This window comes from Camelus dromedarius, chromosome 14, assembly GCF_036321535.1.
Source record: "Camelus dromedarius isolate mCamDro1 chromosome 14, mCamDro1.pat, whole genome shotgun sequence".
Lineage (NCBI taxonomy): Eukaryota > Metazoa > Chordata > Mammalia > Artiodactyla > Camelidae > Camelus > Camelus dromedarius.
Genome location: NC_087449.1, coordinates 22,401,606 through 22,421,719, shown reverse-complemented (window position 1 = coordinate 22,421,719; position 20,114 = coordinate 22,401,606). Strand labels below are relative to the sequence as shown.

The window sequence follows — 20,114 nt, the reverse complement described above, 5'->3', positions numbered from 1 at the left end:
TTTACAAAGGAGTCACAAAAATTAAATAAAATCCATGATAATACAAAGGAAAATTACCAAACCACAAAAGGAAGAAGAAGGGAACAAAGAGGATATACCAATTCAACTGCAAAGATAAGTTCAAAATGGCAATAAACACACATCTATCATTAATTACTGTAAATGTTAATGGACTAAATGCTCCAGTCAAAAGACACAGAGTGGCAGACTGGATAATAAAGCAAGAACCTTCAATATGCTGCATACAAGAGACCCACTTTAGGGAGAAGGACACATATAGATTGAGAGTGAAAGGATGGAAAAGGATATTCCATGCAAATGGAAAAGCCAAAAAATCAGGTGTTGCAGTACTGATTTCAGACAAAATAGACTTTAAAACAAAGGCCATAAAGAAAGATAAAGAAGGACATTTTATAATGATTAAAGGAGTGATACATGATGAGGATATTACACTCGTTAATATATATGCACCCAATATAGGAGCACCTAAGTACATACAAGAATTACTAACAGAGATAAAGGGGGATATTGATGGGAATACAATCATAGTTGGAGATTTTAACACTGCATTAACATCACTAGACAGATCTTCCAGACAGAAAATAAACAAGGGAACAGAGAAATTAAATACTACAATAGAAAAACTAGATTTGGTGGATATTTTCAGAGCATTACACCCCCCAAAAATAGGATATACATTCTTTTCAAGTGCACATGGAACATTTTCCAGGATCGATCATGTACTTGGGCACAAAAGAAACCTCAACAATTTTAAGAAGATAGAAATTATCTCAAGCATCTTTACTGACCACAATGCCATGAAACTGGAAATCAACAACAGAGAAACAAAGGAGAAAAAAAGGAAAGCATGGAGATTAAACAATATGTTATTGAAAAAACAATGGATCAATGAGGAAATCAAAGCTGAAATTAAAAAATACCTTGAGACAAATGATAATGAAAGCACAACCACTCAAAACCTATGGGACACAGCAAAGGCAGTGCTAAGAGGGAAGTTTATAGCGATACAGGCCTTCCTCAAAAAAGAAGAACAATCTCAAATAAACAATTTAACCCACCACCTGAATGAATTAGAAAAAGAAGAACAAAAAGCCCCAAAAAGCAGCAGAAGGAAGGAAATAATAAAGATCAGAGAGGAATTAAATACAATAGAGATTAACAAGACCATAGAAAAAATCAACCAAACCAAAAGCTGGTTTTTTGAAAAAGTAAATAAAATCGACAAAACCTCTGGCCAAACTCACAAAGAAGAAAAAAGAGAGAGCACAAATTAGCAAAATAAGAAAGGAAAATGGAGAAACTACAACAAACAAAATAGAAATACAGAATATCATACGAGAATATTATGAAAAACTATATGGAACCAAACTGGATAACCTAGAGGAGATGGACAAGTTTCTGGAAACATATTGTCCACCAAAACTGAATCAAGAAGAATCTGAACACTTGAACAATCCGATCACTAGAAAGGAAATAGAAATAGCAATTAAAAACCTCCCTACAAATAAAAGTCCAGGACCGGACGGCTTCACCGGGGAATTCTACCAAATATACAAAGAAGAACTCATACCAGTCCTTCTCAAACTATTCCAGACGATTGAAAAGGAGGGAATACTCCCAAACTCATTCTATGAAGCCACCATCACCCTGATACCAAAACCAGGCAAAGACACTACAAAAAAAGAGAATTATAGGCCAATATCACTGATGAACATAGATGCCAAATTCCTCACCAAAATTTTAGCAAATAGAATCCAACAACACATAAAAAAAGATTATACATCATGACCAAGTGGGTTCATCCCAGGGACACAAGGCTGGTTCAACATATGCAAATCAATCAATGTAATACATCACATCAACAAGAGAAAGGACAAAAACCACATGATCATCTCAATCGATGCAGAAAAAGCATTTGATAAAATTCAACACCCATTTATGATAAAAACTTGCCAAAGTGGGTATAGAGGGAACATATCTCAACATAATAAAAGCTATATATGACAGACCTACAGCCAGCATAGTACTCAACGGTGAAAAACTCAAAAGCTTCCCACTAAAATCTGGGACAAGACAAGGATGCCCACTATCACCACTCCTATTCAACATAGTCCTGGAAGTCCTAGCCACAGCAGTCAGGCAAGAGAAAGAAATAAAAGGGATCCAAATTGGAAAAGAAGAGGTAAAAGTGTCATTATATGCTGATGACATGTTACCATGTATAGAAAACCCTAAAAGGTCCACACAAAAGCTACTAGAGCTGATTGAAGAATTCAGCAAGGTAGCAGGTTACAAAATTAACGTTCAAAAATCAGTTGCATTTCTTTACACTAACGATAAATCAACAGAAGAAGAAAGTAAAGAAACAATCCCCTTTAAAATAGCACCCAAAGTAATAAAATATCTGGGAATAAATCTAACCAAGGAGGTGAAAGAATTATACACAGAAAACTATAAACCATTGATGAAAGAAATTAAAGAAGACTTTAAAAAATGGAAAGATATTCCATGCTCTTGGATTGGAAAAATCAGTATTGTTAAAATGGTCACACTGCCCAAGGCAATCTACAGATTTAATGCAATCCCTATCAAATTACCCAGGACATATTTCACAGAACTGGAAAAAATCATAATAAAATTCATATGGAACCATCAAAGACCTAGAATTGCCAAAGCATTACTGAAGAGAAAAAAAGAGGCTGGAGGAATAACTCTCCCAGACTTCAGACAATACTATAGAGCTACAGTCATCAAGACAGCATGGTATTGGTACAAAAACAGACATATGGACCAATGGAACAGAACAGAGAGCCCAGAAATGAACCCACAAACTTTTGGTCAACTCATCTTCGACAAAGGAGGCAAGAATATACATTGGAATAAAGACAGTCTCTTCAGCAAATGGTGTTGGGAAAACTGGACAGCAGCATGTAAAACAATGAAGCTAGAACACTCCCTTACACCATATACAAAAATCAACTCAAAATGGATTAAAGACAAACATAAGACAAGATACAATAAACCTCCTAGAGGAAAACATAGGCAAAACATTATCTGACATACATTTAAAAAATTTTCTCCTAGAAGAAATAAAAGCAAGAATAAACAAATGGGACCTAATGAAACTTACAAGCTTCTGCACAGCAAAGGAAACCAGAAATAAAACAAGAAGAAAACCTACGGAATGGGAGAAAATTTTTGCAAGTGAAACCGACAAAGGCTTGATCTCCAGAATATATAAGCAGCTCATACGACTCAATAAGCAAAAAATAAACAACCCAATCCAAAAATGGGCAGAAGACCTAAACAAGCAATTCTCCAAGGAAGACATACAAATGATCAATAAGCACACGAGAAAATGCTCAATATCACTAATTATCAGAGAAATGCAAATCAAAACTACAATGAGGTATCACCTCACACCAGTCAGAATGGCCGTCATTCAAAAATCCACAAATGACAAATTCTGGAGAGGCTGTGGAGAAAGGGGAACCCTCCTACACTGCTGGTGGGAATGCAGTTTGGTGCAGCCACTATGGAAAACAGTGTGGAGATTCCTCAAAAGACTAGGAATAGACTTACCATATGACCCAGGAATCCCACTCCTGGGTTTGTATCCAGAAGGAAATCTACTTCAGGATGACACCTGCACCCCAATGTTCATAGCAGCACTATTTACAATAGCCAAGACATGGAAACAGCCTAAATGTCCATCAACAGGTGACTGGATAAAGAAGAGGTGGTATATTTATACAATGGAATACTACTCAGCCATAAAAACCGACAACATAATGCCATTTGCAGCAACATGGATGCTCCTGGAGAATGTCATTCTAAGTGAAGTAAGCCAGAAAGAGAAAGAAAAATACCATATGAGATCGCTCATATGTGGAATCTAAAAAACAAAAACAAACAAACAAAAACAAAGCGTAAATAAAGGACAGAAATAGACTCACAGACAGAGAATACAGACTTGTGGTTACCAGGGGGGTGGAGGGTGGGAAGGGATAGACTGGGATTTCAAAATTGTAGAATAGACTACACTGTATAGCACAGGGAAATATACACAAAATGTTATGATAACTCACAGAGAAAAAAATGTGACAATGAGTGTGTATATGTCCATGAATAACTGAAAAATTGTGCTGAACACTGGAATTTGACACAACATTGTAAAATGATTATAAATCAATAAAAAATGTTAAAAAAAAGATATATTTATATAATTTTGAAAATTAAATATTCAAAATTTACCTCATATCTGTTTCAGTATATTTGTTCAATGTAAATTCTATAAATCATTGAACTTCTAATAATTTGTTTTCTTTTTAAGCTATTTTAGCATACAATTGTGCCAATGCACTGTAACTTTAATTCTGTTTCTCAATTAAATCTTACTTAGGCATGTAATTTTGAAGTGAAATGCTTTGAGTTTTTAAATTATCTTTCAAATTAAAAGCTTCAGCTTAATTTTTTGAAACCTCATGTATACTCTTTTTTAAAAAGTGGAATTATTCTGAGACTTTTGAGGCAGCTCACTAAGGAGCTGTGAGCATGCTGAAGGAAGGTTAACGATCTCTCGGGTCAGCGCTAGGTGCCTGTGTGCAGCGAGTAATGCACCAGTGAGGCCTGAGGGCTGCCCTGGGCCAGGGTTATAAATCTAATGGACTGGCTTCTCTCCAGTAATTTCCTGCTGTGAGGTTTTTTCCTATTTATGCTCCACTGTAGACATACAAAATGAAAATGTCTTATGTGGATTTTAAGTGTAAAGACAGTGGAGTTTAGCAGGCTGTTACAGAAAAGAGAAAACTTAAATAGTAAAAACTAATGAAGTATTTGTGGTTTTGTTTCAAAGGGAAGCCAAATGACATGTATGAATACAGATACTCATATTCTATCAGGAGAAAATAGCCTACCTTGAATTGTCCAACTGAAATACACTGTTCTTGTAATGTACTGTGGCAGAAATTCTTTCTTCCTATGTAAACATTCATTTACTTTTATTCTGTTTCTAATAAGAAATATAGGCGACTGAAAGAGTAGTAAGGAGTAGTGTATAAGCATTTAAAAATAGTATTTTAGAAAAATATTGATTCCCCTTGTCCTCAACCACAGGATACTGGCATTAAATAACTTAAAATGATATTACAGAGGGTGGGTGTAGCTCAGTGGTAGAGCATATGCTTAGCATGCACGAGGTCCTATGATCAATCCCCAGTACCTCCATTAGAAAAAAAAAATGATATTACCGAACAATATTTACAGTTTTGCCTGCTTTGCTTATCACTGTGTCATTAATTTCACATTTCCTAACTAGATTTCCTATGTAAAGCTTATGTCTCTACTTTACTTGCTTATTTGAAATTTTCATGTATCCGAACAAGACAATGGCAATCACTATTTATTCTTCAGGATTTGTTTTACAGGGATTGTTTTACAGGGATTTGTTTAAGAACTTGCCCTAAGGTTAACTGATTCCAGCAGAGTCTGATGGAAGACATATCATTGTGGAATTACTATATTTCATTTTCATTAATTTTCTGCCTATCAGCAAGTGACAACTGCTCACTAAAACATATTTTATAATGAGTAAGCCTCTGTGTTTAGAAAATACTGAAGACCTTTATGGAAGCTCAAGTCACTTGGGAATGTGAGTGCTTGGGGAACTTACTAATTGTACACGAGCAGGCAGCCACAGTTCTTCAAGTCTCTGGGCACACTCATTTTAGTTTTGTAATCCTGAATGCCTTGTGAATCTTTTTTTTTTTTAAATGATATCAATTGCTTATACGATGTTTTCTGTCTTCCTCTGATATCCTGCCTTCCTTCCCCCGTTACAGATGTCATATACTTCCCACCTAAAATTCTGACAAGTGTTGGGTCTAACGTTTCTTTTCACTGCGTCTATAAAAATGAAAACAAGATTGTTTCCTCAAAAAAGATTGTTTGGTGGATGAATTTAGCTGAGAAAATTCCTCAAAGCCAGTATGATGTTGTGGGTGACCATGTTAGCAAAGTTACTTTTCCCAATCTGAATGCAACCAGACCTCGAGGGAAGTTCACCTATGACGCAGTGTACTGCTGCAATGAGCACGAGTGCCACCATCGCTATGCTGAATTATATGTGATTGGTAAGAACCCCGAGCTTTTCTTCCTTTTGTTCCACCAGATACACTTCTATTACGGACTCTATGTTAGAGCCCCTTTGAAGATGTAAGGAAATTTTATTTTCATTAAAAATGTTTTGGTGTTTTTGCTTTATATTAATATTTTAATGTGTTTTAAATAGATGTCAATATCAATATATCATGTGAAACTGATGGGTACTTAACTAAAATGACTTGCAGATGGTCAACTAATGCAATCCAATCACTTGTGGGAAGTGCTTTGCAGCTGAGGTATCATAGGTATGTACCATTTTTGCTGTTTTATTTTTCTGTGGGTATGGTGACATAAACATTTCCTGTAAATATATCACTCTACCAGTAGTTTTGTAGATTTATTCCTCAAAGAGGAAGGTAGAATATACTTAAGGAATTTTTGAGGAATTAAATAAATCGTTGATTCTTGAAAAAAATTCACACACACAAGATTGTAGTTTGTTTTTACTTCAGATTATTTTTCCTGGTGATTAAGTTAATTCTCCACAATTGCATTTTAACTATTGAATGAAATCCCCCAAATTTTAATCTCTATGCATTTTAATTTGACCTGGAGAATTGACTAGAGGAGAATGTCTAGCCTTGTATCATTTGCTGAAGGTTAATGGTTAAGAAAAAAGTTGGAGGTTGTGGCACAGAGATTGTAGGAGATAATATGAATGGCCTTTAGAAGTAGGTAAGATTATTTAAGAAAGAAACAATAAGGAGTGAAATGTTCTAATAAAGACTAATTTATGCTTGTTTTCTTAATTCCTCCCTGTTTTAAAAAGAATTCAAGTCATTGTCTTCCTGTAGTATTCTTCTCTGCAAAGACTTTTTATCTGAAATAATAACATTCTTGGTTAGGAGAAGATGGATACGTTTTAATTTTTATAATACTCTCAGTAGTTTTCAAGGATGTGTAGTGCTCTTAAACGCCCAGTCTCAAGTTGTATTTGGACTTTTAGTTTGTATTTCTTGTGCTCATTTATTCTTAAAATCTAAAATTTCTACTTGAAAATCAGATCCCTTTCCTCAAATACTATGTTCTGAATTCTATTCCTAACGCTACCAGTCTGTTCTTACACAGTATTAGAAAAAGTGGGGCAATTTCTTCATTTTTCATGTTGGAATAATAGCTGTCTTCATCTTACTGGATAAGATTATTTTTAAATCAATAGAATGTTCATGGTGTATCATTTCACTTTTGTAATCTGTGTGTACTCTTTCCATGGTATTTTTACATTAAAAATGGTTATTTGTGGATGACTATTCCAAAAGCGCTTTGACTTATTTTAATCTTACTAGTATTTACAGAAGAACCATGAATCTAGCTGCATATATTTGGTCGAACTTTTTAATCTCTCTAAGCTTCAATTTCCTTGTCTGTAAAGTGGAGTAAATAGTAGGACTTACAGGGTTTCTGCAAGAATTAAGGACATATTTTATTTAATTATAGTAAGTGGTGTGATTTCTCCTGGTAAACATTCAGTAAATGGTTATTGCTGTTGTGATGATAATGGTGCTTTGGATTCCAAGTGCATTATTACTGTGCTTCTGTATAAGGTCATGGTTCTCATTTTTTATGCAGAGAACCCTTATCTCTCTTTCTCATTTAACTTCACTCACCACACTCATTCACACACACACACACACACACACATACATTCAATTGTAAGTTTAAGAAAACAGGAAGAAAAAGATATCACAAAAATGGAAAATGAGGGACAGAAGAATATAGATTTTCCATTTTCTTGTAACCTCCTTACTCTTGTTCCTGTGTAAACAGTAACTGCTACTTTGACCACTGAAATACCATGTTTAAAGCAAATAATGGCAGAAGGGCTATTTGAGAGAAAAGGAGAAAGGAGAAATGCTTTGTGTGCTCTGAGGTGTAGTGTTGATTGAGATGCAGTGATGAAAAAATGCTTTCTTAATTTTCTTCTCTGAGAAGATAGGTGATATACCTGATTATATGATTCATATGCAAATCAAGAATTGATATTCTTTTAATTATGTTACTTTGAACTAGAAAATATTAGAACAATGTCAGTTATGCTGTAATTTAACTATCAATTATGCTTTCAATTTGTTGTGTCATTTAATCCCTATTTAAAGTGTAAGGAATTTACCCTTTCTTTCCATCTCAGGAATGCCCCATTACTATCTATGATCTATACTTTTAAAATTCTATCACTTAGGTTTAATGTTAGGTTAGCTTTCAAAGTGTTATAAGTTCTATCTCTAGTTGGATCCTTATCTCTGTATTAGAACTATGTCATTTATTTCATTTGCATCTCTACTTAGTGTCTAATGAAGTATTTAATAAGGGTTATTATCTATTTTTATGGAAAGATTGTGATATAGCTGGAAATTCAGAAATGCCTTTCCAATAAGAACATCTTTTTTTCAGTTGGAGCAAAAACTGTCTCTTTTAAACAGCAAAGCAGAATTCTCAAATATCTTATTGCTTTCATCAATTTGTGTATTAATTTACTGTTTTTGTATCTTTTAAGGAGCAGCCTTTACTGTTCTGATGTTCCATCTATTCATCCCATATCTGAACCCAAAGACTGCCACTTGCAGAGAGATGGTTTTTATGAATGCATATTTCAGCCAATCTTTCTGTTATCCGGCTATACAATGTGGATTAGAATTAATCACCCGTTGGGTTCACTTGACTCGCCACCGACGTGTGTCGTTCCTGATTCCGTGGGTATGTCAGACTATGTTGTATGTCTTCATTTTTATTAGCAGATTTGGATTCAGATTGATTCAGGGTAACTCTTGAGTTTTACCATTTTCTGATCACATTATATTAAAAGATTTTTTTTTTCCTGTTTGTAGTGGAATAGAAAAGACAATCAGCCTTAGAAAGTGTTACAGTTTTGATTTTATTTTAAGTTATTTACAGCACAATTTTTTAGTAATAAGGATATTTTCAGCATACAATTTGATGAACTATATTAGTCACTGGGAATGAAACTTAGTAGTAGTATTCTAAATAATGAACTATTTTACGTTTTTCTCCAAATATACTTATGAAACAGTTTGATGGTTTTAATCTAAAGGTTTAATTTAGGTACTCTGACAGCTTTTGTAATCTGAGTACTCATTACCCAAGGCTTTAACTTGTAAAGCTACGTAGGAAGCAAAAGTATTCAAAACAACTAAAGTGAAATGAAGAGAAAATAGATAAGAATGATGACACCAACCATAATATTTTAGACATCTTTTTAAAAGATATTTTGATTTCAGAGGATTAATAGAGCCTTTCAAAATTTTGGCATATCCCTCTAGTGTCACTGTGAAATCTTTGACAAATGACCCAATTGTTATTGTACAGCAGCAGAGGTAAAAGTTTCTTTGATGCTATTTACTATTTTGTTGGGAAATGATACCAAAAATTAATATTTGATTTATTGTTTTTTCAAATAGTTAGTACACATCTGAATTCAAACCTACATTTTGTTAAATATAGAATAAAGTCATAATTAAAAGATTTTTTTTTCAATATAAAGTCCCGATTAATTGATCCAACACCTCACCATCCCTGCACTATTTAGTTTGGTTCCATTTTAAGGGATTTTACCATAAGCAGTACTTCTCTGGTACTTAATACCCTGGGATAGCAAAGAACCTTCCTACCGCCCCCCAAAACAGGCACAGATTCACCGTCACATGTAACGGATGACAACTGCAGCATGGATTCGGTTCTCTATCTGACAACCTTTGATGTTACTCTTTTCAGTACTGAAATAAGGAGTTTTAAAATTGGGCTTATATTGCCTACAGAGTACTAGAAAACAATGTGGAAATTCAGCTTGAGGATCCAAATGCCAGCTCCACCTGTTACGCGCTTTGTAAACTTGGCCTGGTCACACGAGCACTGTTACTGTTTTATCAATCATAAAATGCAGAAAGCTGCTCGCACCTCCCCAGTGTGGGTACTGTGGGAATCACGTAACTATTGTTACATGAGTGTCCCTTCTGCAAACTAGATATTCCTGGAATGTATCCTTGTGACATCTGTGTGATTCAGTCAAATGCAATCACAGATTTAATGGCTTAGGGTCCCTTGAACACTCATACTTCCTTTCCTGAGGAGGAGACATCTTTTTAAGGGACGAAATGTATGTCATCTTATTGGTTGGTGAAGAATGCCTTCTTGGCATATGAGCATGAGAAACTCTATAGTAATAAAAATATTTAGGTGTTTTGGTAATTAACAGTCTAAAGAATTATTGTTGATGAAGTTAGTTCCCAAATATGTTGAGTTTACATATTGTCTTTTACTCTTTTTTAAAAGCTCTTGCCATTATAGTCATCTTTGCCTTCATTTTTGCCCTTTAAAAAGCCCATTTTCCTTAGATTATGGAGAACCAAAGCTTCACTCTGCAAGACCACCTCTGACCGTGACCTAGAAATACTTAAGACGATAGAAGAGTTAGAAACTCACACATGTGAAAATGGATGCAGTGCATGTTTTTTGCCTTTAATTAAAGCTCTAATTAGAACAGAGTTTGCTATTGCTATTCATCATGTGCTCAGTATGGTATCTTTTGCATGTAGAGCCCATGGCTCAATTTCTAATCAGGTCTTACTGCTAACGTGCCGAGTGACATGGGCAATGTATTGATCTTTTTTCAGTCAACCTCTTTATTTGCGAAATAGATTTCCTTTCTTATGTATCACATAAAGTTGTGGGGAGTCAAGTAAGATAATGAATGAGAAAGTTTTGAGAAAGACTTTGCTTTATAAATAGAAGGTATGAAAGATTGTAACACAATGTTTTTAAAACAGTATTACTGTTTCAATTACTGTTACATAATACTTTTAAAAAAATTTCTAGTGAAACCACTGCCTCCATCCAGTGTGACAGCAGAAATTACTGTAAAAATTGGATTATTGAAAATATCTTGGGAAAAGCCAGTCTTTCCAGAGAATAATCTTCAGTTTCAGATTCGCTATGGTTTAAGTGGAAAAGAAGTACAATGGAAGGTACCTTTTACATGGAAATTTTTTCAGCTTGCCTCACCAAATGTTTTTTATAACTGTTTAAGAATTTCATTGCATAAGATTTATTTTGTTGGCATAAAAGTACACTCTCCTGTATTCTGTAGCTATTTTTGTTAAATAGATTGATCTAATTCTATCCCTTTTGGGTTGAAATTTCCTGCAATTTATTATTTCCCAGAATGAGTTTTGCAGAGCATTGATCCCATAACATGTTCCTTGAAAAAAAATCACATGACTAAATAAGTTTAGGAAACCTTGAATCACTGCATGTCCCTAGTGTAGAGTCACCGTATATTACATAGTATAGGTTTGGAAAAGTCCTGTGTTAAAGAAACATTTGTGACTTTGTTTCATTTTATGTTTCTCAAACTCACTTTACTAACGAACCCTTTTCCTCTAACATGAATGCATCTTTAGTACATGCATGATCAGTGGGATGCGTTTTGGAAGAAGCTGCTTTTGTCAAACAACCAGAATCATACCCATGGGGGCAAGTGTACATATGATGACTTGCTGTGTCAGTTTTCTGACAGCAGCCTGCAAAGACCTAGAAATAGCAGGAACCCTAATGATGTCATTAGATCATAGTGACTGCTACTGAAATGAATGTGACAGTTTATCTGCTTATTGAGGAGACTGAACATCAGAGATTCTCTACAGCAAGCCCTAGCTAACCACTAGGCTAACATTCTCAAAAGCCTCTGTGGATAGAGGATTAGTGGACAGATGGGTAATAGGGTAAGAGTAATTGGGAAGCAAGTTTGTAAGTGAGCCGATCTAAATCTTGTCGTCGAGATGGAAATAAACGAGATGACTAAGACAATCCTTAACTTGGAGCTCATCATTCAAGCCTAGTAAGAGTATTTCTAAAGCCAGAAAACACAAAGCCAATTTTCTCTCAATTTTGGAATAGTGTTAGAATTTAAAATAAAATGCACTTCAGGGCTTTTGAGCTACATATGTGTTAATAATGATCAGTCTAATGCTTTGACTTACTTTACAGATGTATGAGGTGTATGATGCAAAATTAAAATCCGCCAGTCTCCCCGTGCCAGACGTGTGTGCCATCTATGCTGTCCAGGTGCGCTGTCAGAGGCTGGATGGACTGGGGTATTGGAGTGATTGGAGCACTACGGCCTACACCGCTGTTACAGATATACAAGGTCTGCAGGGAGTTGGTGAATGTGTCTTTTTAAATGCATACGTGTGTGCTTCAAATGTGACTGAAAAAATAATCCTTCCAAGAACACACGTATCACTTGGGCTCCTTGTCATTTTGCAGTTCCTCTCAGAGGACCGGAATTTTGGAGAATAATTAATGAAGACATCACTAAAAAAGAGAGAAATGTCACTTTGTTTTGGAAGGTATTCCTAATTTTTATGTTATTCTTAAATTTTACTTTTATCCTCTTAAAAGATTTACTTCATTGTTCATAATCCTGTCGTGTTTGGATTCTGCAATCCCACGTTTATTTCATTTTGGAGATGTGATTTCAGAGAGCCAAGATGTACAGGTGGAAGAAGCACTGGCCTGCAGTTAGGAGACTTTAATTTTGTTATCAGCTTAGCACATTGTAGTTATGTCAGTACTAGTTTGGCAAAGTCACTTAGACTCTTCAGCCTCCATTTCCTAATCTGGGTCAATGTAAGATTGGACTAGATAATGTCTAGTGTTCCTTCAAGTCCAAAAATTCTATTTACATTTAATCCTAAACAAAGGATTTTTAATGCCCACATACCTCAAGGGCATTAAAACAACAGGTTATTCTTTTTGTATGATGGAAAATACACAGTGGATATTTCCAAAAACAACAGGTATACAGCTTAGCAATTTTCAAAGCATTCTCTCCCGAATGAGCTGATTTGTATCCCAAGTGAATAGATTATTTTAGGATCAGATTTTTTGGGGAGACATTAACATTCAGTCCACTGCAAACATCATTTGTCATTAGGGAAATGCAAATTAAAAAAGCAATGCAATGTTACTACACACTTATGAGAATAGTTAAAATTCAAAAAGTGATAATAAATTGCTGGCGAAGCAACAGGGACTTTTATTCTTTGCGGGTGGGAGTGCAGAATGGTACAGGCACTTGGGAAGACGGTTTGGTAGTTTCTTACACAGTTAAACATAGTCTTACCATATGATCCAGCACTGCACTCTTAGATATTTACTTAACTGTTTTGGAGACTTGTGTCCACATTAAAACTTGCACAAGAATGCTCATATCAGCTTTATTCATAATCACCAAAAACTAGAAGCAACCAAGATATCCTTCTATAGATGAGTGGATAAATAAACCATGATACTTCCATGCAATGGGATATTATTCAGAGATAGAAACTGCTATAAAGCTACAAACAGACATGGGTGAATCTTAAATAAATGTTGCTAAGCTCTAGCAGCCTGCCTGAAAGGGCTACATTATGATTCCCCTTATATGGCATTCTGAAAAAGGCGTAATTATAGAGGTGATAAAAAAGATCAGTAGTTTCCAGGGTTTGACTGACAGGGAAAGGTTTGACTCGGTGAAGCATGGGGGATTTTTTTGTGGTGGTGAAACTATGCAGTGTAATGTTGTCCCGGTGAGCACGTAGCGCTATGCATTTGCCAAAGCCTGTAACTCTTCGTAGCACAAAGAGCAAACCTTAATGCATGCAAATTAAAGATCCACCTCTAGGAGGTTGGAGGGTCCTGGAGTGGAACCCAGGCAGCGACAAGAGACTCTAACTGTATGACGAGTGTATGAAACAGCCTCACTAAAGGAGGTGGCAGAAAAAGGTACGTACCTAAGTTAGGTAACTTGGTTAATGAGTAGATTCTTTAGACTCAAGGCAAAAGAAACTATATAACCGTGGTTCTAGTTGATAAAGTTATTTCTCTCACAAGATATGGGTTTAGAATTCCAGTGTCGTTAGACATGCAGACTGGAATTTTACAATTAAGTAATTGGATGATGGATGGTAGGAAGGGTCCGGGTTTCTAACTGTTGAACTGGTTATATATACAGACAAGCGAGGAGAAGACTAGAGTGATCCATGTGGTAATAGATGAGAGTTGGAGACGTCACTATGAGCTCATGTTTAGCTTAATATGAACACAGATGGAATTATTTAGAAACTTGTGTAGATATGTATATATACAGGGTTTAGCATACACACATGTATTTTCTTGGTTTGTAAGCTGAGAGGGCCATCCTCTTGTAGTAAGGAGCATTCCCAAATTTGTGTCTAATACTGTTCTCCAATAATAGGAACTAGAGCTTCATGAAAAAAAAAATGCCTGGTTATAGGGCTGGGGCAGGAAATATACCAGATGAACCTAGAGTAACTTGTACTAGAAAGTCAGGAAGTTTATCATCACCTTTACTTGATGGTTACAAAACTAAATTATTTGTATATGAAAACTGACATGGATTTTTTAAAAAACAGCATGCAAAATTTGCATGATTTTTCAGACATTTCCTGCTTGCCGTGGCTGCTAAAATCTTACTCCCCACCTACCCAGATTATTCCAAGCCCTGCAGGGATACATTTATATGTGTTCGTATTTATTTTTCTCAATTTTTGACTTAGCAGAATCTCAAGGCAGAAAAATTGAGCAGCACTCTTGTAGAGTCAAGCTTTCTATAGGCTTACAAGGGATTGGTAGCATTTAAAATCTTATCTGAAACAGGTGAAGGTGATGGGCGAGGAAGGGTGTATTGTTATACTCTGTAGAAGGGAAGAATAGAATTAGACTAATTATGTATTTTACGCTGGAATCGTCAGTGACCTGGTATGACATTTCAAACTATAGGACAGAAATTCTATGGTGCCATACACACTGTCCTGATGGCCTCTCTTACTTGATGTGGCAGCGTATCCAGGAAGGGAAAATGAGTGACAAATTTACTAGGATTAGTGTAAGTGATGATTAATATCTTTTCAGCTCGCTCTTGTTGTTGCTTTACAGAAACAGAGGGTTATTCATTTTTTGCTTTTTAGATGATGAAACTTTCAACTCCATGCCAGTATTTCTTTTCTCTAGAATTAGAGTGAAACTTCTGGTAGAAAAATGTCCTATTTGCATCCATACTTCATTATCTTCAAAGGAGGTATTCTCTGTGTCATAAGAAAAAAAAAAAGGGGGGGTGGGATTAAGTTTCCCAGGCTCCATACCCACCCAGGCACCTTCTTGGAGACTGTGGTCAGAGCAGCTCATACCTCAGCCTTGAATTCAGTGGTGCTTGCTCCTGCCTGACTCCCGCCTGCCAATGGGGAATGTATAATAAGAGTTCCATGAGCTTGGTTGATATAAAAAGCAGACATAGAAAACAAACTTTTGGTTACCGGGGGAAGACGGGGTGGGAAGGGATAAATTGGGAATTGGAGATTTGCAGATATTAACTACTATATATGAAAAAGATAAACAAGTTTCTACTGTATAGCACTGGGAACTACATTCAATATCTTATAGTACCTATAATGAAAAAGATTATGAAAAGGAATATATGTATGTATACGTATGACTAAAACAGTATGCTGTACACCAGAAATTGACACATTATAAACTGACTACACTTCAATTTAAAAAAAAAAAAAGCACTGTAGCTCTTAAACTAATCCATTTTTATGTTTACTTCAGCCCCTGATGAAAACTGACTCATTGTGCAGTGTGAGAAGATATGTGGTGAAACATTATACTTCCCGCATCGGAACGTGGTCAGAAGACGTGGGGAATCACACTAAATTCACTTTCCCATGGACAGAGCAAACGCATTCTGTTACAGTTCTGGCCATCAATTCAATTGGTGCTTCTTCTGCAAATTTTAACTTAACATTCTCATTGTCGATGAGTAAAGGTAAGAAAAGGTACAGGGTAGTAAACCTGTGACCCTTTTAATGTCTAATCTTTGCAAACTTCTCTCGTTCTGAAGGATCTTCCAAGAAGCCCGCAATTCTCTGAGTCGGAAAGTCTCTCCTTTACCTTTTATCTCTTCTTTGTCCAAGAAATAATAACACAGACTGTATCCTAATTATGTAATATGGTCCTTGAGTTTTCATGTGGTAGAACATTGTTGAAATTGTATAAAAATGAGAATATTGTAGTAAATCTAATACTTAAACTTTTTTGGACCAGTGGAGGTTATAGGTAAATCAATCTCTTTCTTTTTATATATATGTGTGTGTGTGTGTGTGTGTGTATGTAAAATAAGTACATGTATGTGTATGTAATATATATTACGTATATGTATGTAATAGTATGACATATTATATGGATGCAGGTTATTGCTTAGACTTAAAAATAACCTATATTTCATTTGATATGAGTGATGAACCCTCTCTTGAGAACCACTTTCAATAGGGATTTCTAATGTAGATGATAAATTCCAAGTATAATTTTTAATTGAAAATTCAAACTTCCTGTACCTCTGCCAATCTCCTTCATGAAGTGTTTGCTTATTGCTTCAATTAGATATGTCCTGTCCTTTCTTTAAACTCAGAGTGCTTTCTGCTTTTCTTAAAGTATTTTATACCCCACCTTGTATTATGATTGCTTGTGATGTATACTGTAAGCTTCATGTAAATTCCACAGCACCTGCATGAAGTTTTATACTAAAAGTATTTTTAAATTAGTATGTTCTAGACATATTTACTATGTTAGGTGGTGGGAATTCCAACGTGTGAAAAACTGTAGTGGCCTCAGCATTCACAGAGTCCAGGAGATGAGATAGACATTAACCAAATAATCATACAGGTTAGTGCCTGTTTACAAACTAAGGTGAGTGTTCTAAGGAAAGGAACCTAATTTTATAAAAGAAAAGAAAATTGGAACCTAACCTGGTGTTGAGGGTCCAGGAAGCTTTCTTGAGGAAGCAGTATAGGAATTAAACTTTACCCAGAGGTCGTGGGGAGAGCTCCCTTGAGAGAGGAGCAATCTGACCAAAAGTCCTTGTGGCCCAGGAGAGGACATGCAGGAAGACCAGATTAGGTCTGGTGCAGAAAAATCAAGAAAGGCCAGCAGGTGTGCTGGCCCTCACAGCCTTGTAGGCGTGATAGGAATTTTATCCTCTTACATGGAAGTCTGCTGAAAGCCTTTCAGAGGGTGTTCAAATGATCAGACTTGTGCTTTGAAAGCATGACTCCATCAGCAGGAAAGAAGGTTGGAGGGACTTGGAGGGGTTAATTGACAGGCCTTTGCAATATTGCGGGAGAGAACACCTTTCTGACTATATCCCCAAATCCCTGTTTTGGATTTTAGGTAGAATCCTATTTCTCCTCAATATATTCCCACATCTCTCTGCTTACATGACTCATGATACAAAAACAATTGCCATGTATTATATTTATTTGTGCAAATGTCGACTTTCTTTTCTTTCTCCCTTTTTCTAATAGGATATATGTTCTTAAAGGCAATTAGGGTATTTTCATTAATTTTGAATTTAAAAATAATTTTCTTTCTCTTCCTCTTAGTAAATATCGTGCAGTCACTCAGTGCTTATCCTTTAAACAGCAGTTGTGTGATTCTTTCCTGGATGCTGTCACCCAGTGATTACAATCTGACGTATTTTATTCTCGAGTGGACAATTCTTAATGAAGACAATGAAATTAAGTGGCTTAGAATCCCTTCCTCTGTTAAGAAGTATTATATCCATGGTAAGCTAAGTGTGTTTTAATAAGTTTCTCCTATCGATTACTGTGACAGCACAGATTATTAATTCAAATCATATAGTCAGTTAATGAAAGCTTCAAAAACATAGATGATAGAGCTTACTACCTATAATTCTGTTCCTTTATCACAGACACTTAATTCCATTTCATTTGACCATTTTTTACTTAAATATTTTACATAGTCGTAATCATAGTATATCATTTACCACTTTTCTGATTTGTTTCTTTGATATATCAAAGGCATGTTTCTATTTTGTCCCCAATCCTTTAACTTCTTAAAAAATTATTATATAGCATTTTATTCCAATCTATGTAAACCATTTATTTGAGAACATTTATGTTGCTTCCAGCTCAACCTTTTTAAATAAAACTATTTTAAATTATTTTTGGTATCTGCTACCAAATAGTTTTCCCAAATTGTGTTCCAACTTCTAATGCTACTACCAGTGAGCAGGAGGCTGAAGGTCTGAGGACCTAGGACTTTGTGATATAAGCCAGCATAAACTCCACAGTAGACCAGTTACCCCAGAAGGTGATTTAAGTACAAAGTGTAAGTGCACAATATAGAATCTCCAAGTCTGAGTAAGGTTTAAGCAGAGAAGCTAAGAATTGCCATGCTCTTATTACACAATATCATCCCAGAGGCTCATACTTTCATTTAAATTCTGAAGACCCTGGAATTTAGCATCAGGGTAAATAGAAACACGTTATTGATAGAAAACTAAATCCAGTTCATTACTATTGTTGTCTAGGTGGTTACTCTCTGTGCTTCAAAGAGATTGTTCTCTCGTGGAACAGTATTTATACATTATTAGCATTTGTAAAAATGGTAGATCATTGATGGATCTGCTTTAAGCTTTGCTGTAGAGATGGTTGTCCCCTGTGGATCTAGACCCCTAGATATGCAAGGGGACTCCTGGTCCACCTCCATCTTCTCTGCATAGGGTTTCCTAAGACTTTAGTCTCCCAGCGGCCTTGAATGGGGAAACTAAATGAACTAAATTCTTATGAGAAAGGAATATTGTTGGCTTTGGGGATATGGGAGAGGAGGTAGAGCATATTGTCCTGGAAAGGGAAATAAAACAACTCATATACCCTGAACTTGAACAAACTGGAACATGCCTTTGAAAAATCGTGATCTTCTATTCCTGGGTAACATTATTTGGAACATTATTTGGAAAATTATTGTCATTACTAGGAGAATTTGGAGTGCTTAGGTTGTCTTTGAAATTCCCTAATCATCAATTTCAATTCATAAATCATTGACATCCATGGAAATATGGGACGGTCACTTAAACTTTTTTTTACATGGATTCCACTCATTAACATTAACTCAGTAGGAATGACCCTTTAATATATTTTTCTCCTCAGATCACTTTATCCCCATTGAGAAGTATCAGTTTAGTCTTTACCCAGTATTTATGGAAGGAGTGGGGAAACCGAAGATAATTAATAGTTTTACCCAAGGTAAAATTTTTTATTTTCAGTTTCTTTTTACACAGATGTGTGGTTTCCTACTTAGTCAGCAATAATGCTGCCATCTGATTATTCTCTTTCTGATGGAATTTTGGAAGAGTCCAGAGTCTTATGTAGATGTGTCATGGGTGACTACAGTAAGGGTATGTGGCTCCACTGTGGTAGTAAGAAGAATAATCAGGCGTGGTATTGTAATCTTGTATTGGTAAGTGACATTTCAGTCTCAAATTGGGCAAAAAGTTGATGGAAACAAAATAAAAGGAAATACACAGCTATATAGGAGAATATTTCACCACAAAGATGAATTGGACACATTAATTTTCTGTACAATTCGTATAAATGCACCTACCCCAAACAGTATGTTTTGATTCATATTTATGAGTCTTCAAGTTTTAATCATCTTCTAAAGGAAATTTTCTTTCTAAAGATAAAACTGGAGATGTAGTCATAGAAATAAGTTACCAGGTGTCATATTTCTCATTCATCTTACTGAACATTTTGATTTTGCTATTAACTTTTCAAATCCAAGCAACCCAATAATGAAGTTTCAAGAGAGAAACATTTTACATGATTTTAGAAGGAAAATAATTATGAAATCTAAGCACTTGGGATTGGACAGTAAACATCAGTTTCTGCCCTAGTGGAACTTAAACTCCAGTCCCCTAATAGGAGTGACAGGCAGTAAACACATCAGATAGAAACAAGTGCAGGAAGCAAAATAAAAGGAAAATGAAGAGGGGATAGAGTTGAAGTGTGGGACTTTAGTTAGGATGGCCAGCAATGACTTTTTTCTCTACAAAGGTG

The 20,114-nt window shown here is 35.5% G+C and overlaps 1 protein-coding gene across 2 annotated transcripts in view; it reads left to right on the top strand.

Moving 5' to 3' along the window:
* The window catches only part of LEPR (leptin receptor), a 90,660-nt gene that overhangs the window by 54,989 nt on the left and 15,557 nt on the right, over positions 1 to 20,114 (top strand). For both annotated transcript variants that reach the window (XR_004140837.2, XM_031465319.2), the window contains exons 8-16: positions 5,862 to 6,152; positions 6,311 to 6,428; positions 8,678 to 8,877; positions 11,014 to 11,162; positions 12,184 to 12,343; positions 12,463 to 12,545; positions 15,808 to 16,024; positions 17,637 to 17,819; positions 19,206 to 19,301. Coding sequence is in view for 1 of the 2 variants with exons in the window: in XM_031465319.2 (XP_031321179.2) it covers positions 5,862 to 6,152; positions 6,311 to 6,428; positions 8,678 to 8,877; positions 11,014 to 11,162; positions 12,184 to 12,343; positions 12,463 to 12,545; positions 15,808 to 16,024; positions 17,637 to 17,819; positions 19,206 to 19,301 (1,497 nt within the window). In the remaining variant the exon portion in view is untranslated. The remainder of the gene's footprint in view (positions 1 to 5,861; positions 6,153 to 6,310; positions 6,429 to 8,677; positions 8,878 to 11,013; positions 11,163 to 12,183; positions 12,344 to 12,462; positions 12,546 to 15,807; positions 16,025 to 17,636; positions 17,820 to 19,205; positions 19,302 to 20,114) is intronic.